The sequence below is a fragment of the Gobius niger genome, assembly GCF_951799975.1.
Source record: "Gobius niger genome assembly, chromosome: 16".
NCBI classification, from domain to species: domain Eukaryota; kingdom Metazoa; phylum Chordata; class Actinopteri; order Gobiiformes; family Gobiidae; genus Gobius; species Gobius niger.
In genome coordinates, this window is record NC_136867.1 from 28764090 (window position 1) to 28785756 (window position 21667).

General features: G+C 41.6%; 2 protein-coding genes and 1 long non-coding RNA gene across 3 annotated transcripts; 2 read left to right on the plus strand and 1 right to left on the minus strand.

Annotated features, from left to right (window-relative positions):
* The first annotated feature begins 119 nt into the window (after positions 1-119).
* Positions 120-14082, plus strand: LOC306975846. Its single transcript, XR_013793726.1, has 3 exons — positions 120-191; positions 13616-13644; positions 14045-14082. It is a non-coding gene; the product is annotated as an uncharacterized lncRNA (long non-coding RNA).
* On the plus strand, positions 2742-4369 carry LOC306975793 (uncharacterized protein). Its single transcript, XM_079573546.1, has 2 exons — positions 2742-2767; positions 3192-4369. Exons 1-2 carry the CDS (start codon positions 2765-2767, stop codon positions 4284-4286), a joined length of 1098 nt encoding a protein of 365 aa, XP_079429672.1. The 5' UTR covers positions 2742-2764; the 3' UTR covers positions 4287-4369.
* On the minus strand, positions 4655-19873 carry snapc1b (small nuclear RNA activating complex, polypeptide 1b). Its single transcript, XM_079573547.1, has 10 exons — positions 19536-19873; positions 17673-17829; positions 15124-15264; positions 14953-15057; positions 10501-10647; positions 10361-10423; positions 6199-6261; positions 5976-6117; positions 5774-5839; positions 4655-4905 (listed from the first exon to the last, which is right to left on the minus strand). The coding sequence occupies exons 1-10, from the start codon at positions 19664-19666 to the stop codon at positions 4853-4855; spliced, it is 1068 nt and encodes a 355-aa protein (XP_079429673.1). The 5' UTR covers positions 19667-19873; the 3' UTR covers positions 4655-4852.
* Between the last annotated feature and the right edge of the window lie 1794 nt (positions 19874-21667).

The following is a 21667-nucleotide window of genomic DNA, read 5'->3' on the forward strand; positions in this document are numbered from 1 at the left end:
ATCTTGATGTGCGACAGGTCATGTGATCACGTCACATCAGCAGCATCTGTAAAGGAAAGCTGCACAGACAGACTTCCTCTTTGTGGCCGGTGCATCTGCTGCTTTCTGCTGAGCGGAACAACTGTGAAGGTTTAGGTTTTACACTAACTTTGTATTTTTGTTTTGAAGGATCCAAACAGTCCAGTTTAAAGGTTTGTTTTTATCTCACATATTGTTTTATATCTGCTGTTGGCTCAGAGCTGGTTTCTGTTTGTTTTGGAGTGAGTTTACTTTGTGCCTTTGTTATTTAAACAATAACCCTCTGGTTGGCGTCGGCCCAGTGCACTGACAGGTGGGGGCGATGGGGGTTCACTTCAGGTGGGACTTTGTTTGTAGTTTTGGTGGCACATGTAAATCCTCCACATTTCTGAACCTGAATATCTCCATCAGGACGAAACTAAACTGATTCACTCATTTAGAGCTTTTCAATGAAGCCAAATGTGAAGAGGCTTTGGGAAAATGGTGGCCATTAATACAAACACAGAAGAAAAGTAAATGTGTAAAACATTGTATTGTTTGCATATTTGATATAAATGTCCTAATAACACATTAACACATAGTATGACTCATTCTAAGAGTATTTAAGTGTTTAAACACGTCCTCTCTCGTGGACACTTGTAGTTATTTTGTCCGTTTCGATGGAGGAAATAACTGCACCCCCACTTATCAACAGTGGAATCTCTGAGACACTTTGTTCTTCCTGAGATGGAGAAGGAAACATGCGTCAGAGATCAAGATGCAAGATAAAACCTGTGCACAAAGTGTGAGGCATCGATCTGTGTTTTAGAGACGAGGAACTGCTTTTCAAACTTGTTTCCAGTCTCCTTAAGATAATAATAATAATGATAAAGATAATAATGTGTGTTTAACCTTGTGTTTGTTTGTCACTCGTGCCTCCCTCACCCCAGCTCAAAGCCACACTTCTGCATCTCAAAAACAACAACGACATTGAGTATTTTCCTTCGAGTCTTTATTTCATTGTAAATGAAGCTCCAGTTTGAGTTTTTAAGCAACAGAGTGAGGACATTTTGGGTCGTCCTCACTTATTTGAAGGACTGTTTGAGGGTCAGGATGTGGTTTTACGGTTAGAATTGGGTTTAGAAAAGGGTTAGGGTCTATGAGTGTCCTCACTAAGATAGAAGTACAAGATTGAGTACGTGCGTGTGTGTGCGTGCGTGCGTGCGTGTGTGCGTGTGTGTGTGTGTGTGTGTGTGTGTGTGCATGTGTGTGTGTGTGTGTGTGTGTGCATGTGTGCGTGCGTGCGTGCGTGTGTGTGTGTGTGTGTGTGTGTGTGTGCATGTGTGTGTGTGCGTGTGTGTGTGTGTGTGTGTGCCAGTTTGAATCTAATTTAATGTTTTTTTCATGACATTTAAGGCTAAAGCGTCCATTTGTGGTTAAAAATTCATGCTGGACGATATCAATCCAATACAGTCTTTTTGTACTATTGTATTTTTATATCAGGTATATCAGTATAAAGTATATATTGATATATTTTTATACATTAGATTACATATACATTGTTGACCTGTTGGATATTACAGCGTTTTCTAGTTGCATTTATAATCATGCAACAACAAAACAATATTGAAAAATAAAATTAGGTCCAGGCAAGAGTCCACTGACCTTAAAGGAACAGGCCACCGTTTTCCATTCTGTGATTTGTTCTTACCTGAGTTTAGACGAGTTGATACGTACCCGTCCTTTGTACCTTTGTGCCTGTGAAAGAGCTTGGTCGCTTCTAATTTCACCCCCGTTTGGAGCCATAGGAATACATTGGGAGAGGCCAAATGCTAACAACATCTTTGGTAGACCAGACCGGTACGTATCAACTCGTCTAAGCTCAGGTAAGAACATATCTCAGTGTGGAAAACCATGACCTGTTCCTTTAAGGTTATGGCCAGTGGTTGCATGACTCTCTAATCCACAACACAACTGGGTTAGAGAGATTTCAGAATAATGAGACGTCGGACTAAAGGCATGGCACCGTTAGCGATAGTAGCCTAGCTTAGCACAGTCTTGAATATGCAGTGGCTCCTACGACTGCGGCATGAACCTGCAGGTGGAGCCGGTGAGGTAGATTCACAGCTTTTGGGGGATCGGACACGATCCAGTCATTAAAGGGGGGTATTATGCAAAATGGACTTTTTCAAGCTTTACATCATGTTATTTTGTCATTCCCTCATTAAAATCATGCCTTAAGTGTTGCCTTGGCTCATTCACGTATTTCTGAGTAATCTGTAAAAACTCTGATGGCGGCCATTTTAGGGATAGGTTTGCCTGAGTCCTCCTAGGAACGCCCCCACCTCCTGGAGACGCCTCCGAGCTTTCGTCACTAGCCGAGTAACCGACCACTGCTCCTCAGCAGAACCCCCTCCCCACTGATGCCACAGACAGCGTGTGGAGGGGGCGTGTCGGAAAGGCTCAGAGGTTCTTAAAGAGACAGAGGCCTATTTCAAGACATTCACTACAGCCATTTTGAGAGAGACATTTTATACAAGGCAGTTATTCTAATTTACTGCATTTACAGACAAACAGAAGGTTTGTCATCATTGAAGTGTGATATAGACTGGTGCTATGTGATTGAAAAAAGCAGAATGCCCCCTCATTAAATCCCATCAGTTACTCTGAACATGCCTGGATCGGCTCCTGAATATCAGATCAGGATATTTCTAATGAATACTTCATGTTCTCTTGCAGTTTGTGGAGACGAGAAGAGCTCAGGAAAATGGTGAGTTCTTTTTTATTACACGCCACTGTTGAAAATATTTTTAAAATGTTAGTAAATACTTCAAATATCTATAAGAAAAGTCCAATAATGGTTATTTGTGTGGTACAATCTATGAAATAAAACAGAAGGTAATTAGGCCAAGAGTGGAATAATTAATGCTCTTCTCTAACCCCTCCTTGAATCTTTGGTGGCACAGCTTCAAGGTCCCAGGTTTCCTCTACCACTAAAGACATGTACAATAGGTTCCCCGCTGGGGCCAGGACTCCCCTGAAAAGGAGATTCTTAATCTCAGTGGGATTTTCCTGGTTAAATAAAGGTCAAAGAAAAAAGAAAAGCTCTGTTGTCGAACCCCACACGACCGGGGTCAAGGGTCTCCCAGGGCAAACAGGTCAGATAAAGATAACTCTGTTGTTTGTTTTGACAGGCAGACGCTGACGATGCCCCTAAAGCGAAAACTGTTGTAAAGAAACGACACCGCTGTGATGAGTGTGGGAAGTCGTTCAGCCATGAATCAAATCTAACAAAGCATCAGAGATTCCACAGCGGGAAAAATCTCCTCTGCTGCTCCGTGTGTGATAAAAGGTTTGCTAAAAAATACCTGCTCACCGCCCACATGAGAGTCCACACTGGAGAGAGGCCGTTCACATGTGACCAGTGTGGGTCATCGTTTAAAGACACGGGAACACTTAAACTACACGCGGTCGTTCACACAAGTAAACGAGACTTCAGCTGCGACGAGTGCGGGAAAAGTTTCGGACGTTCAAACACTTTACGAGAGCACCTCCTCATTCACTCAGAAGAAAAGAGACATCGCTGTGACCAGTGTGGAAGAGCCTTTCGTCTCAAAAGCGCGTTGATACGACACAAAGGCACTCACAGCAAAACGACCTTTCCCTGTGATGAGTGTGGAAAACACCTCTCCAGAAAATCCTCCTTAGAGCGACATAAACGGATGCACGCAGGAGGACAGCACGTGTTCGTCTGTAAAACGTTCTGTGGGAAAACATTCAAAAGTAAAGATGCTCTAACAAAACATGAGAAAGTCGTCCATGAGAATATAAGGTACCAGTGTGAGCAGTGTGGTGAATCCTTTGCTGGTAAAGCGTATCTGAAAGTTCACCAGAACCTTCACACAGGGAAACGGTTCTCCTGTGACCAGTGTGAGAAAAGGTATTTTGACAAGAACAGCCTGAAGCTTCACCAGCGCGTCCACACTGGTGACAAGCCCTTCACCTGTGACCTCTGTGGAACATCTTTCTCTCAGTCAGGACATTTGAAAAAGCACCAACTCGTGCACACAAAAGAGAGGAAACACGTCTGTGATGAGTGTGGGAGAGCATTTGGTCACCAGGGAAGTTTGAAACAGCACAAACAAAGTCATGTGGAGAAGCCTCATGGACGTGGTCAGAGCAGAAAAGCCCTGAAACACCAGAGCGTTCAAAACCGAGCGGCCGAACTCTCCTCAGACCAGATCCAACTGAAGCCACTGGAAATAAGGCTTCACCGACTCCAAACATGAGGCTCCAAACCTCAGGCTGTTCCTGCCCCGTCTGCCCCGCCCACTGTCCCAGAATCAGCACACACAACGTTTCATTGCTAGAGGCTTATTGTATTGAAAAGTCTGATTTTTCTACATTATAATTATTTTTGTTATTTTGTTAATTGACTTGAGATTTTTCCAAGTTTTAATTTTGTTCCCTCATTAAAATAAAACAAAACTCCTGTGTTTCTTGTCCAGTCGGTCTCATCAAGAACCATAAGAACTCACAACGCTCCGCTCCCCCTGCTGATGTCATGAGGTGATGCTGTCGTGTCCAGACGGCTTCATTCGCAACAGCTCTCAAATTACCTCCACTATCACTTTCCAAATGTTTGTTCTAAAACCTGTAACAGAAACATTGAGGCGTCGACGACAGTGAAGAAAGTTTAATGGTTTAAAAACACCACATTTTTAAAATCCAGGTTCATCTCGTCGTCATTCATTCATTTTCACCAGTTTTTACATTGAAAAGTTTTAAATATAATGTCACATTTTCACTAGTTAAAAAGTTTGTTAAGACACAAAATAAAAAAAAATGCTAAAACTCAGCTGGATTCCATCTTCCATTTGAATTTCTTGAAGCTTCGAGGAGGTTTTTCTGAAGCAAAAAGAGAAACAAACTGGTTTAACACCACGCCCCCTCAGGCTAACACCACACCCCCTCAGACTAACACCACGCCCCTCAGACTAACACCACGCCCCCCTCAGACTAACACACGCCCCCTCAGACTAACACACGCCCCCTCAGACTAACACCACGCCCCTCAGACTAACACCACGCCCCCTCAGACTAACACACGCCCCCTCAGACTAACACACGCCCCCTCAGACTAACACACGCCCCTCAGACTAACACCACGCCCCTCAGACTAACACCACGCCCCCTCAGACTAACACACGCCCCCTCAGACTAACACACGCCCCCCTCAGACTAACACACGCCCCCTCAGACTAACACACGCCCCTCAGACTAACACCACGCCCCCTCAGACTAACACCACGCCCCCTCAGACTAACACACGCCCCCTCAGACTAACACCACGCCCCCTCAGACTAACACCACACCCCCTCAGACTAACACACGCCCCTCAGACTAACACCACGCCCCCTCAGACTAACACACGCCCCTCAGACTAACACCACGCCCCTCAGACTAACACCACGCCCCCTCAGACTAACACACGCCCCCTCAGACTAACACACGCCCCTCAGACTAACACCACGCCCCCTCAGACTAACACCACGCCCCCTCAGACTAACACACGCCCCCTCAGACTAACACCACGCCCCCTCAGACTAACACCACACCCCCTCAGACTAACACCACGCCAACGTTTTTCCGTTTTTGGCATAAAAACAAACATACAACAAAATACTATGTGACTTTTAAGCCGGAACATGATTTAGTCAAGTTGAAAAACCAAACCAATAAATACTTTGAGTGCTTTTTCGTGAGTAGTTTTTACCGTCAGAGGTCAGAGTGGTGAGACGAGTGATGTTGGTGACAGACGAGGCGTCCTTCCAAACGTCTCCTGAAAAACAAAAACAAACGGCTCTAAAACAAGACAAGAAGGGTTTAAAGAAGCAACAATCACAGTGTGAAGTCTCCCATCTCCATCTAACACGAGACAAAGACTCGATTTTTCTGCCACGACTCGACTTCCTCACCCGACACGCAGACGTTGGCCGTGGTTCTGTACTTCAGACTTTTCTGTTTCTTTCTCTGGTATCTCGATGAGGGGGCGGGGTTTGACTCACGACTGGTCACGTGATCCACCTCCACCGCACGATGTCGCCGAGACTTTAACACCTGGAAAAGGACGAGGACATGTTTCACTTTGAGAACAACGAGGTGAATCCAGAGAGAGTTTGAGGCTGGAGCCGTGCGCACCTCGGCCGCCTCTCCGTACGCTCGCGTCTTGATGGAGGCCAGAAGGTCTGCTCGTCTGGAACTCTGCACAAAGCAAACACACAGCTGTGCTCAAACGGTTACATGGAAGTAAAGGCTCAACAATGGGTCATTAGAAACGTCGAATACGCACAAAGACAAAGTGCATGGTCTTTACATTTGACTGGCTGACGCCTGTATGAACTCTACACCGCGCTCCAAATTATTATGCAAATGACATTTTTCTAAGATTTTCTAAATTGTCAACTCAAATGAGAGTCAGCATAATTTTCAAGTCTTTAACTGGTAAAGGATCATTTAAATGTGGTGGAAAAAATCTCCCAGTGATAACAGTATTTTATTCAAAAATAAATATAGTAAAAACCTCAAAATCCACTGTTCCAAATTATTATGCAACTCATTGTTTCAATACATTTTAAAGCTTGTAATTAACTGAAAATGGTAATTTGTTGTATTTGTAGCATTAGGAGGTCATACTTACTGAAATCAGAAGCTATTTCAATCAAAAAAATATTAACAGGTCAAGTTATATTTTACCATAGGAGCCCTTGTGTGAAGCAGCTTCAAAATTCTTAAATCCATTAAAATTGTGAGTTTTTGGACAGTTTCTGCTTGGATTTCTTTGCAGGATGTCAGAATAGCCTCCCAGAGCTGCTGTTTGGATGAAAACTGCCTCCCACCCTCACAATAGTTTTTTTTGTTGAGGCTCCAAAGGTTCTCAACAGGGTTGAGGTCAGGAAAGGAGGGGGTCCACATCATGAGTTTCTCTCCTTTTATGCCCATAGCAGCCAGTGATGCAGAGGTTTTCTTTGCAGCAGGACATGGTGCGTTGTCATGCATGAAGAGTATTTTGTTAGGGAAAGCACGGCTCTTCTTTTTGTAGCATAGAAGACAGTGGTCAGTCAGAAACTCCACATATTTTTCAAAGGTCATTTTCACACCTTCAGGGATCCTAAAAGGGCCTAAAGAGGCCGACCAGCTCTCTCACCATGACTCTGGCCCAAAACATGACTCCGCCACCTCTTTACTGACGTCACAGACTTGTTGGGACATTGTGGTCATTCACCAACTATCCACTACTCCATTGATTTGACCATCCAGGGTTACACGGCCTCATCAGTGAACAAGACTGTTTGAAAATGAGTCCTCATGTATTTCTGAGCCACTGCAGCCGTTTCTGTTCATCAGCTTCAATGAACAGTTTAGGGGAGGCCCGGATTGAAGGTTTATGCACAACTGCAGCCTCTGGAAGGTCCTACACCTTCATGTTCGGGAGACTCCAGAGGCACCAGCAGCTTCAAATACCTGTCTGCTGCTTTGTAGCATCTGTTCTAATAATCTGATGTGTTTGTCTGGCAGAAACCGTCCATGTTGTACCTTTATCTGCACAAACCCGTGTGTGTCTGAATCATCCACAAATCTCTTATCAGTTCGATGATTACGCCTAATATTTCATGAAATATCGAAGGTTTTCATACCTAGACCAAGGCATTCAACTATTTCACGCTTTTCATCAGCAGAGAGATCCTTTTTCTTTCCCATATTGCTTGAAAATGATGATCTGCATAATAAAGTGGAACACCCTTTTTCAGTAGTTTTTCCCTTAACTGGGCTTAACCCGACAACTAATAATCCCAGGTCTCTGAGATTAATGTCAGTGATTCATAGAGCCCCAAGACACGATACCATCCATGAGTTTCATTATTATTGTTATTTTTTTTACCTTTTTGACACAAAAGTACAATTTGCATAATAATTTGGAACGCAGTGTATGAACTCTACACCGCGTTCCAAATTATTATGAAAACTGTATTTCAGCGTCAAAAAGGTAAAAAACAAAAACCTGGATGGTTTTGTGTCTCGGGCTCTTTGAATCACTGACATTAATCTCAGAGACCTGGGATGATTAGTTTTCAGGTTAAGCCCAGTTGAGGGAAAAAACTGCTGAAAAAGGATGTTCCACATTATTAACCTCTTACCACCCGCCTGAACCAAATGCATTCTGTCCTCTTAGGTTGTTATATAGGTCTGTGTAACACCTCATTTGAAAGCTAAGACCCACAAAACTGATCTTTTTCCTCGCGTTGTTGCTGTGTTGTGTCACCTTTTTTTAATTTTTTTTGTCATAATTTTGTAATTTTTGTTGTTGTTTTTTTGTCACATTTTTGTTGATTTTTTGTCATTTTTTTGTTGAATTTTTGTCATTTTTGGGTTGAGTTTTTGTCACATTTTTGTTGAGATTTGTTTCCTTTTTGTCGCGTTTACATCCTTGTTTTCTTCTCATTTTCTGTGGCTGTTTTGGTGCTTTTTTCCCAAGAAGCTTTTTGATTAGGGTAAAGCCAAACTGGAGAAAATGGGATCCGTTCAGGTGGGAGTTAAGAGGTTAAGCAGATCATCATTTTCAAGCAGATCATCGTTTTCAAGCAAGATGGTAAAGAAAAAGAATGTCTGCTGATGAAAAGCGTGAAATAGTTGAAGTCCTTGGTCTAGGTATGAAAACCTTCGATATTTTATGAAAGATTAAGCTTAATCATCATACAGATAAGAGATTTGATTCAGACACACTCGGGTTTGTGCAGATAAAGCCACAATGAGGACGGTTTCTGCCAGAAAAAACACATCAGATTAAGAGAACAGCTGCTACAAAACTGCTGGTGCCCCCGATCATGAAGGTGTCGGACCCTTCAGAGGCTGCAGTTGTGCATAAACCTTCTATCCGGCCTCCCCTAAACTGTTCATTGAAGCTGAAGAAATACATGAGGACTCATTTACAAACACTTGTTCACTGATGAGGCCGTGTGACCCTGGATGGTCAGATGGATGGAGTAGTGGACGGTTGGTGAATGGCCACCATGTCCCAACAAGGCTGTGACGTCAGCAAGGAGGGGGCGGAGTCATGTTTTAGGCCAGAATCATGGGGAGAGAGCTGGTCGACCCCTTTAGGATCCCTGAAGGTGTGAAAATGACCTCTTTCTGACTGACCACTTTCTTCTATGGTACAAACAAACAAGAACAAGATCATCTTCATCATGACAACGCACCATGTCCTGCTGTAAAGAAAACCTCTGCATCACTGGCTGCTATGGGCATAAAAGGAGAGAAACTCATGATGTGGACCCCCTCCTACCCTGACTTCAACCCCATTGAGAACCTTTGGAGCCTCAAGCAAAACATGAGGATTTCCTATATTCATTCTTGAAAAAAATACTGTTATCACAGGGAGGTTTTTTCAATCACATTTAAATGATCCTCTAACAGTTAACCTCTTAACTCCCGCCTGATCCGAGAGCCTTTTCTCCAGTTCAGCTTTACCCAAATCCTGTAGGCCAGTGTAACGCCTCATTTGAAAGCTAAGATCTACAAAACTCATCTAAATGGATCTTTTTCCTCACATCATCAGATTTTTTTTTCATCATTTTTTGGGGGGTTTTCAACTATATTTTGTAACTTTTTGTCGCTTTTTTGTGACATTTTTTCCACTTTTTCATAATTCATCATTATTTGTCAATTTTTCATCATTTTTTGTCACTTTCTGTCATTTTTTTGTCCATTTTTTGTCACATTTTTGTCATTCTTTCATACATTTTTTGTCAATTTTTGTGACATTTTTGCCACTTTTTCATATTTTTTTTTGTCAATTTTTTGTCCATTTTTTTGTCAATTTTTTGTCTTTTTTGTCAATTTTTCATCACATTTTTGCCACTTTTTCATAATTCATAATTTTTTGTCAATTTTTCATCATTTTTTGTCAATTTTTGTCATATTTTTTGTCATTTTTTTTGTCATTTTTTTGTCATTTTTTTGTATATTTTTTGTCAAATTTTGTGTCATTTTTGCCACTTTTTTATAATTTTTTTTGTCAAATTTTTGTCCATTTTTTGTCACATCTTCATCATTGTTTTCGTCTCAGTTCTGTCACTATCTTCTCACCTTTTTTCCTTTTTTCCTTTTGGATTGGGGTAAAGCCAAACTGGAGAAAATGTGCTCGGTTCAGGAGTTAAGGGGTTAAACACTAATGAATTACGCTGACTGTCATTTGAGTTGATCATTTAGAAAATCTTAGAAAAATGTCATTTGCATAATAATGTGGAACGCAGTGTAACCTACTTGTGTAATTGTTGTTGTAATAAGTTGATGATCTGACCTCCTGTTGAGAGGACGTCCCGTCTCCGCCGTCTTCATCACGACTCGATCCGGCCTGAACAAACTGAGGGGAAAAAGAGGAAATGGTTCATAGACACATTCAGTCCCGTTTGCTCCTGGTTTACTCGGTTTAAAGCCCACCTTGTCCTGCTGCCACCTGTAGAAGTCCAGGACGGTGCCCCTCAGGGTCTGGACCATGTTTGGATGGGTCAGACTCAGACTGGAGTCGGACTGAGGACAGACCGACGACTTCAGGTTCTCGTAAAGGCCGTGGACATTGGACAACTCCTGAAAACAGACTGGCTTTAGAAACGTGAAGACACATCAGTACTCGAGTAAATGTAACTGAGTACAAAGACCTGTAGTTTTACTCACATGTTTACTTCACTTTTTGAAATGTACAGATTTGTTTAATCCTGTTTTCACTCACACTCAGTTCCTCAGCACTGAAACAGTATTTTACTTTTGATGTTGGAGTCTGACTCAGAGCACGGGTCTGGTCATGTGATCACGTCAACAGCGTCTGGAGGAAACTTTAGGAAAGGGAACTTCCTCTTCCTGAACAGGCCTGTGCACGAGCTGCTTTCTGCTGAGCGGAAGAACTGTGGAGATTTAGGCTTTACACTAACTTTGTATTTTTGTTTTGAAGGATCCAAAACAGTCCAGTTTAAAGGTTTGTTTTTATCTCACATATTGTTTTATATCTGCTGTTGGCTCAGAGCTGGTTTCTGTTTGTTTTGGAGTGAGTTTACTTTGTTCCTTTGTTGACGATGTTTACAGTGAACCATCGTGATGGACGATGATGTCGTCCATTTCTCATTCTAAGCATTTTTAAAGACATTTACATAGCCTATATCTATGCTGCATATTACTATGTATGTTAGGAAAATGTGAGATTGCAGGAGAAATGGATCTAAACTAACATGACCTGAACACAGTCACGGAACACGAATTTTGCAACAGAAATGTGTTAAAACTTGTGCGTAAAGTCTGAGAGAACGACTTATTCAGAGCGTCAACTCCTCGATATCAGTGCTCTTATCACACTAATACAAATGTAAATCGGAGCTTATTATTTGCATTTGCTCAATTTCAACGTAATGTTTAAGAAACAGAGGGTGAACGGGACAATATTCAGAAGTTTGCGTCGGAGCTGCGTGTTTGTGACAGGAGGGGGCGTGGCCTCGCGATGGTGGCTCATCCATCGTGATGGACGATGATATGGACGATATCATCACAACACTAGTGACTTTGTTTGTAGTTTTGGTGGCACATGTAAATCCTCCACCTCTGAACCTGAATATCTCCATCAGTACAAAACTAAACTGATTCACTCATTTAGAGCTTTTCAATGAAGCCAAATGTGCAGGAGCTTTGGGAACTTTATTTATTTCATCTGGAAAATGGTGGCCATTAATACAAAAACAATTAAAGTAAATGTGTAAAAGTTATTATTGAGCTAATTTTGGATTGAAATGTTGTTTGCATATTTTATACAAGTGTCCTAGTAACACACTAATACTACTTGAGAACTTGATTACATGTACTTTAGCAATATTTGAGTAAATGTATCTACAGTGCCTCTCGAAAGTATTCATACACCTTGAACTTTTGCACATTTTGTCATGTTGACAACCCTAAACATGAAGATTTTATTTTGATTTTTTTACTGAACGTTCACACACAAGTAACAGACAACTGTGAAGTGAAAGCAAAATGATACATGATTCTGTTATTTTTCCAAAAATAGAAAAGTGAAAAGTGGGGCTTGCATAAGTATTCATACAGCATGAATGAATACTTTGTGGGACCCCCTTTTGCTGTAATAAGCAGCAGCAAGTCTTCTGGGGTCTGACTCTACAAGATTTGCACATGTAGAGACTGACATTTTAGCCCATTCATCTTTACAAAACAACTCCAGCTCTGTCACATTAGAAGGAGAGCGTTTGTGAACAGCAGTTTTCAGATTATTCCACAGATTTTCAATAGGATTTAGGTCAGGACTTTGACTGGGCCATTCTAACACATTAATATGTTTTTATTGAACCATTCCATTGGAGATTTATCTTTGTGTTTAGGGTCATTGTCCTGCTGGAAGGTGAATCTCCGCCCCAGCCTCAGTTCTCTTTCTGACTCCAGCAGGTTTTCCTCCAAAATGTCTCTGTATTTGGCTCCATCCATCTTCACAACTATTCTTACAATCTCCCCAGTCCCCGCTGAGGAAAAGCAGCCCCACAGCATGATGCCCCCCCCCGTATATTTGACACTGGGGATGGTGCACTCAGGACAATGAGCAGTGTCAGGTTTGCTCCATACATAATGTTTTGCATTTGGTCCAAAAAGTTATATTTTTCTCTCATCTGACCAAAGCTCCTTCGTCCACATGGAGCTGTGTCCTCCATATGACTTCTAGCAAACTTCAAACGGGATTTCTTATGGCCTCCTTTCAATAATGGCTTTCTTCTTCCACTCGTCCATGAAGGCCAGATTTGTGTAGAGTAAGACTCATAGTTGTCCCATGTACAGATTCACCCAGCTCAGCGGCAGGACTTCACAGCTCCTCCAGAGTTATCATGGGGCACTTGGTTGTATTTCTGACCAGTGTTCTCCTGGTTCAGTTTGTTAGTTTACGTGAACAGCCGTGTCTTGGTAAGTTGGCAGTGGTGCTTTACTCTTTACATTTCTGAATGATGGATTGAACAGTTGCTCCGGGAGATGTTTAAATCTTGGGAAATCTTTGTATAACTTAATGCTGCTTTAAACTTCTCCACAGCTTTATCCCTGACCTCTCTGGTGCTCCTTGACCTTCATGATGTTGTTTAGTGACCAATACACTCCGATCACAGCTCTGAGGGCCTAAAAGAACTGCTGTAATTATACTGAGAGTAGATTACACACAGGTGGCCTCTATTTAACCGTTAGGCCAAGGTGTGAACATTCTGGAGTCATTAGGAATGTTATAAAGGCAATTTAATGCACTCAGAAAATGCTGTATGAATACTTATGCACGTCCCACTTTTCACTTTTCTATTTTTGGAAAAATAACAGAATCATGTATCATTTCGCTTTCACTTCACAGTTGTCTGTTACTTGTGTGTGAACGTTCAGTAAAAAAATCAAAATAAAATCTTTATGTTTAGGGTTGTAAACATGACAAAATGTGCAAAAGTTCAAGGTGTATGAATACTTACGAGAGGCACTGTAAGTACTACCCGCCTCTGGCAATCCCTACTTAATACTTAATGTTCTCTTGCAGTTTGTGGAAACGAAGACCTCAGGAAAATGGTATTTTTGATCATAGGCCACGTCCCAAACGTCAAACAGCTTCAACATTTTAACATTTTTAAAATAAAAGGCCAATGATGGTTAAGTCTGTGGTATAAACTATGAAGTAAAACAGATGGTATAATTAGGCTAAAAGTGTCATAATTAATGTTCTTATCTCAGACAAAGTCACTACCTGCTCAAAATAATCCAAAGTCCAAAGTGGCAGCAGAGTGAGGAAAAAACTGAGAAACCCAGAAAAGAGAAACGTCGTGAGGGAGAGATCCACTCCCAAGTTTTTCCTTATCACTGATGTAATATTACGGTGCGTCAAGGAGACGGACTTCAGTTTCTGAGACTTTCATGAAGCCACAGAAATATCACTGGTTTTAATGAATAACTCTGGTGTTTGTTTTGACAGGCAGATGCTGACGATGCCCCTAAAGCGAAAACTGCTGTGCTGAGTGTGGGAAGTCATTCAGCCACAAAATATCTCCTAAAAAATCTCCTCTGCTGCTCCGTGTGTGATAAAAGGGTTACTAAAAAATCACAGCTCACCGCCCACATGAGAGTCCACACTGGAGAGAGGCCGTTCACATGTGACCTGTGTGGGTCATCGTTTACAAAGAAGACAGCACTTAAACGGCACGCAGTCGTTCACACAAGAAAGCGAGACTTCAGCTGCGACGAGTGCGGGAAGAGTTTCGGACGTTTATCAGCTTTACGAGTTCACCGCCTCATTCACACAGAAGAAAAGAGACATCGCTGTGACCAGTGTGGAAACGCTTTTCATCGCAAAGACGCATTGACACAACACAAACGCACTCACAGTAAAACGACCTTTCCCTGTGATGAGTGTGGAAAACACCTCTCCTCTAAACCCACCTTAGAGCGACATAAACGGATGCACGCAGGAGGACAGCACGTGTACGTCTGTAAAATGTTCTGTGGGAAAAAATTCAAATGTCAAAGTGCTCTCAGAAGACACGAGCAAGTCGTCCATGAGAATATAAGGTACCAGTGTGAGCAGTGTGGCAGGTCTTTTACCAGTGAAATGTATCTGAAAGTTCATCAGAACCTTCACTCAGGGAAACGGTTCTCCTGTGACCAGCGTGGAAAAGAGTTTATATGCAAGAAGACCCTGAAGCTTCACCAGCGCATCCACACTGGAGAGAAGCCCGCCCACTGTCCCAGAATCAGCAGACTGAAATCACTCATGGATCGAGGCTTTACTTTAACGCCTAAATATTTGGATGACTCTTTCATTTGTATTATTTTAAACTTAAGTTCTTCATACTTATGTCCATACTTAAGAGTCCGTGCTTTTACCTCTAACAGGCTGTTGTTGATGAGCGTCTGAGGAGCTGACGGTTTCTCCACGAAGCTCTCACAAACCGGAGCGCGATGGGGAACCTTCTTCCTCTCGAACAGCAGCTTCACAAAGACGAGAAGGGAAATATGAAACGGGTTCAACACCAGATGCAAAGCCCGGACACTCACCAGTCGAGGCATCGCCGTGAAGACGAAGGCTTTCTCGTGCAGAAGTTTCCTCAAAACAAAAACCACATCGAAGTGCTGAGCTTCCAAAGAATCCTTCTCCAGCTTCAGCACCTCGTCCCAGTCCTTCAAAGCCAAACGGATCTGTACAAACATGAATAAATAAAGTGGAAAAAGTAATAAAGGGTCGATTTTGATTGTGTTAGCTTGTGTTTTAGCTTGTGTTTTAGCTTGTGTGTTAGCTTGTGTTTTAGCTTGTGTGTTAGCTTGTGTGTTAGCTTGTGTGTTAGCTTGTGTGTTAGCTTTTGTGTAAGCTTGTGTGCTAGCTTGTGTGTTAGCTTGTGTGTTAGCTTGTGTGCTAGCTTGTGTGTTAGCTTGTGTGTAAGCTTGTGTGTAAGCTTGTATGCAAGTTTGTGTGTTAGCTTGTGTGTTAGCGTGTGTGCTAGCTTGTGTGTTTGTTAGCTTGTGTGTAAGCTTGTGTGCAAGCTTGTGTGTTAGCTTGTGTGATAGCTTGTGTTTTAGCTTGTGTTTTAGCTTGTGTGTTAGCTTGTGTGTTAGCTTGTGTGTTAGCTTTTGTGTAAGCTTGTGTGCTAGCTTGTGTGTTAGCTTGTGTGTAAGCTTGTGTGTAAGCTTGTGTGCAAGTTTGTGTGTTAGCTTGTGTGTTAGCTTGTGTGTTAGCTTGTGTTTTAGCTTGTGTTTTAGCTTGTGTGTTAGCTTGTGTGTTAGCTTGTGTGCAAGCTTGTGTGTTAGCTTGTGTGTTAGCTTTTGTGTAAGCTTGTGTGATAGCTTGTGTGTAAGCTTGTGTGCAAGCTTGTGTGTTAGCGTGTGTGTTAGCTTGTCTGCTAGCGTGTGTGTTAGCTTGTGTGCTAGCTTGTATTTTAGCTTGTGTGTTAGCATGTGTATTAACAAGTGTGTTAGCGCTTGTATTAGCGAGTGTGCTAGCGTGTGTGTTAGCTTGTGTGCTAGCTTGTATTTTAGCTTGTGTGTTAGCGTGTGTGCTAGCGCGTGTATTAGCAAGTGTGTTAGAGTTTGTATTAGCGAGTGTGCTAGCGTGTGTGTTAGCTTGTGTGTTAGCTTGTGTGTTAGCTTGTGTGTTAGCTTGTGTGTTAGCTTGTGTGTTAGCTTGTGTGTTAGCTTGTGTGTCAGTGTGTGTTAGCTTGTGTGATAGCTTGTGTGTAAGCTTGTGTGTTCGCTTGTGTGTTGGCATGTGTGTTAGCTTGTGTGTTAGCTTGTATTTTAGCTTGTGTGTTAGTGTGTGTTAGCGTGTGTATTAGCGAGTGTGATAGCTTGTGTGTTAGCTTGTGTGTTGGCATGTGTGTTAGCTTGTGTGTTAGCTTGTATTTTAGCTTGTGTGTTAGTGTGTGTTAGAGTTTGTATTAGCGAGTGTGCTAGCGTGTGTGTTAGCTTGTGTGTTCGCTTGTGTGTTGGCTTGTGTATTAGCTTGTGTGTTAGCTTGTGTGTTAGTGTGTGTTAGCGTGTGTATTAGCGAGTGTGATAGCTTGTGTGTTAGCTTGTGTGTTAGCTTGTGTGTTAGCTTGTGTATTAGCTTGTGTGTTAGCTTGTGTGTTAGTGTGTGTTAGCTTGTGTGTTAGCGTGTGTATTAGCGAGTGTGATAGCTTGTGTGTTAGCTTGTGTGTTAGCTTGTGTGTTAGCTTGTGTATTAGCTTGTGTGTTAGCTTGTGTGTTAGTGTGTGTTAGCTTGTGTGTTAGCGTGTGTATTAGCGAGTGTGATAGCTTGTGTGTTAGCTTGTGTGTTAGTGTGTGTTAGCTTGTGTGTTAGCGTGTGTATTAGCGAGTGTGATAGCTTGTGTGTTAGCTTGTGTGTTGGCATGTGTATTATCGTGTGTGTTAGCTTGTGTGCTAGCGTGTGTGTGTTAGCGTGTGTGTTAGCTTGTGTGTTAGCTTGTATTTTAGCTTGTGTGTTAGCTTGTGTGTTAGCTTGTGTGTTAGCTTGTGTGTTAGCTTGTGTGTTAGTGTGTGTTAGCTTGTGTGTTAGCGTGTGTATTAGCGAGTGTGATAGCTTGTGTATTAGCTTGTGTGTTAGCTTGTGTGTTAGCTTGTGTGTTAGCTTGTGTGTTAGCTTGTGTGTTAGTGTGTGTTAGCTTGTGTGTTAGCTTGTGTGTTAGCTTGTGTGTTAGCCATTTATGAAGCTGTCTTGGAGATGTCAACTCCTTATAACTGCATTGTGTGAAGTAACTTAACTTATTGCTGTGATATTTTTATTTCTACTACAGTAAAGTTGCATGAACTAGGGGAGAGGGGGCGGAGTTAACTGAATCGAAGCGCTGTGTCTTCCTGGTTTGAAAAATACCTCCAGAAAATACTTGTATTCATCACAAAAATGTGTTACTTTACTAGTTAATGATTACTCCATAGTGGTAATGGCGAAATAAATCAAATAAATGCCTATACTTTACTTTGGAATGGCTAAAACAGCATGATACAGATTCCTTAAAATTTGAATGTTTTGTTCCTGGACGAGGTCATTCCCGTGGTCATTTCGGGAACCACTGATGGGTAAATAGAGCGTGAAGTTAGTTGGTGTTTCAGACCTTTTCCGGCGGATCCGCGGTCTGACAGTGGAACAGCGCGTACAGGAGGTAGAGCGCTCCCACTCGGATCTGGAAAGTGAACGGCGGCAGCAGGAACTCGTAGGCCGTGTCTAAAACCAGCCGACTGAACGATCTGCTCTCGTGCTTCGCTGTGCCACTGCGAGACAAGACAGGGCGGGAGAACACAATGATGGTGTTAAAGTCAAAATGGAGGACGGACGAGTAAAGAGTAAGTGCTATTGCTGCTTGCAAAATGTCATCATCCACATAGTCGACCTATATTATTCGTGTGCCTTTATTAGGGCTGTACCGATCCGATATTCAGTAGCGGTAGCCGATCCGGGCATTTTTAGAGTATCGGATTGGATCGGATTTGATGACTGGCAGGTTCTGATACAAGACGGCCGTGAATCTGCGGTCATGGATCTGCAGTGGCTCCAGTCTGCCGGTTTATCGCACCGCAGCGCTTCGAGATTTATCGCAGCACATTGTTAAACCTGCAGACTGGAGCCGCTGCAGATCCAGGACCACAGATTCACGGCGCTCATGCTAAGCTAGGCTACTGATCTGATTTATTTGATTATTATTGTGTTTTGCACATAAGTAAGTGCCCTCATGGGTATACAAGACACATTTCCAAACAGAATTCAAATGCTGCCACAATAAAATCACACAAACTGTACAATCAATTATAACAGAACAACATCCATGTCACACAGGTAGATATAGATTTTTTTTTTTTACTATTGTTAAAGGGGGGGTGTTATGCAAAATCGATTTTTTTTTCAAGCTTTACATCATGTTATTATGTCATTCCCTCATTAAAAACATGCCTGAAGTGTTGCCTTGGCACATTCACGTATTTCTGAGTAATCTGTAAAAACTCTGATGGCGGCCATTTTAGGGATAGGTTTGCCTGAGTCCTCCTAGGAACGCCCCCACCTCCTGGAGACGCCTCTGAGCTTTCGTCACCAGCCGAGTAACCAACCACTGCTCCTCAGCAGAACCCCCTCCCCACTGATGCCACAGACAGCGTGTGGAGGGGGCGTGTCGGAAAGGCTCAGAGGTTCTTAAAGAGACAGAGGCCTATTTCAAGACATTCACTACAGCCATTTTGAGAGAGACATTTTATACAAGGCAGTTATTCTAATTTACTGCATTTACAGACCAACAGAAGGTATGGTCATCATTGTAGTGTGATATAGACTGGTGCTATGTGACTGAAAAAAGCAGAATACCCCCTCTTTAACCTGCCGCTAACACCTGCTTCTGAAGAACCTTCTAATCTAACCTTGCAAAAAAGTGGCAAAAATGTCACAAGAAATTGAAAAAAAATAATGATGAAAATATGACAAAAAAGTGACAAAAATGTGACAAAAAATTGATTAAAAAAAATGACCAAAATGTGACAAAATGTGACAAAGAATTTGACAAAAAATTTTTTTAAAAAAAGACAAAAATGTGACAAAAAATTGATAAAAAATGGACGAACAAATGACGAAAATGTGACAAAAAATGACAAAAAAAATAACAAAAATTTGATAAAAATTTGACAAAAAAATGACAAAAATGTGACAAAAAAATGATTTAAAAAAATGACGAAAAAATGGATGAAAAAAATTGACGAAAAAATGACAAAAATGTGACAAGAATGAGTTGAATACAAAAAAATTATGGAAAAAAAAATCAGATGACGTGAGGAAAAAGATCCTCTCGGTTCAGGCGGGAGGTAAGAGGTTAAAAAGGCCCATATATAATAGGAAGTTAACGTTACACTGCCAGTTCCACCACATGGCCCTCATTGCTCGTCCTTTACACCTTTGTTTATGAATGTGTGGGTAATTAAGCGTCATTAAAACCTACTAGAAGATCTGCTCAAACTTCATGTCCCTCCAGATCTGGCTGAACACCTCGAAGCGCACGGACTCGCTCAGTTGGAAGCGGTTCAGGAGCAGGTCGCAGTCCGCGTTCACCACTTGCCGAAAACTCCTCATCTTTTCGCCGATTTAAAGCGCTCAAATCCCCGCAGAGTTGGAGCAGCGCGTCAGGGACGGAGTTTGGCTTTGGACCGAGTGCTTTAATGCGCATTATAGGAATAAATGAGTCTATAATTCATGTAACGGTGGCGATCCGCGTAAAATCATGATGTAAACAAACGACGGACCGGACACCGACGCGGGATTTGTGCGTCATCACCAAACGACAAGGAGCGCTTCACGTGCGCAGCAAAAACGTGACAAAACTGATAGATTTTCGTTAATTAGGATGCATTATTTTTATTTTTTAAATTGAATGCTAGTTTATATGCACATTAACAAGGCAGAAAAGAGCGGAGGAAAAAAAAATATTAAAAATGTAATAATTACTTTCTGCTATTTATGACTATTAGTTTTTTGGGTTTTTTTTTGTAAACTGTGGCCAGGGCCGGATTTAAGTAAAATGGGCCCCGGGGCTAAAGTTTTTTCAGGCCCCCCCTTATACTGTATGTCTGTCTGTCCAATTTCTCTCTCTCTACAATGAAAAGACAAATGAATGATTTTTTTGTATTTATTTGAACAAGAAGTAATTTCGCAAACATAGCACTAGTTAAAAAAAGACAAATTTGTAAAAAAATAATAATAATAATAATAAAAAATAAAAAAGTTAAACAGTTAAACATAATGACCCCAATTTGAGCTCCATGCCCTGGCGGAAGAACCCTTGAACCCTACTGCCAGACTGGTGGGGGGGACATATTTAAAAGGGGGGGTCTGAGGGTCCTCCCAAAGAGATTTTTATTTTATTTTAATGGTGCAATAGGTACTTATTTTTTCCCAGAGTCAACTCAATGAAAATGGCTCAGACCTAAGACCTAGTTTAGTCCTGGTTTATTCCTGGTTTAGTCTCGGGTACAAAGTCGTCTGATTAAGCCTTACATGTGAGGGAGTCTGCAAAGAGAGAGGGAGCTCTCCTTTTCTCCTTATGCCCAGGGGCCCTTCCACCTGAGGGGCCCCTGGGCTTAGGCCCTGTAAGCCCCTGTATAAATCCAGCCTTGTGTGTAGCCGAGTGGGTTAAACTATAACATTTTGACTTGTAGCATTTATTGTATTAACTACTGTAATTATAACTATATTATTGTTATTATTAACCCCTTAACTCCCACCTGAACCGAGCGCATTTTCTCCAGTTTGGCTTTACCCCAATCCAAAAGCGTCTGGAAAAAAGGTGTGAAAATAGCAACAAAACTGAGACGAAAACAATGATGGAAATGTGACAAAAAAGTGAGAAAACTTTGACCAAAAAATGACGAAAAAATGACGAAAAAAGACCAAAAAAAACGACAAAAAATTGATTTAAAAAAAATGACAAAAAAGTTACAAAGTGAGTTGAATACCCCCCCCCCAAAAAAAGATGGAAAAAAATGTGATGATGTGAGGAAAAAGATCCATTTAGATGAGTTTTGTAGATCTTAGCTTTCAAATGAGGCGTTACACTGGCCTACAGGATTTGGGTAAAGCTGAACTGGAGAAAATGCGGTTCAGGCGGAAGTTAAGAGGTTAATATTATGGACCTAGAGTCTGTATAATAAAGAATGATGATGATAATGATGATTATTAAATAATCATCATATAACAAATTGTGTTATTATTAGTTAACCTCTTAATTCAACCGAGCTTTACCCAAATCTAAAAGGTGCTCGACTGGAGGGCTTGGCCTGTGTAGCGCCACATTTGAAAGCCAAAACTTACAAAACTGATCTGAGATTTATTTATTTTTTTCTCTCACATTGTCGTCATATTTATTTATTTTAATTTATTCTTTGCACCACTTTTTGCCACATTTTTTGTTACGTTTTGCTAATTTTTCCATCATGTTTTGTCGCTTTTTTGCTGCGTTTTTGTAACTTTTTTTCATAGCTTTTAGAGTTGGGTAAAGCCAAACTGGAGAAAATGCTTGGTTATGGTGGGGGTTAAGGGGTAAAAAGAGACTTTGTTAATTTTAACTGTTTAATATAT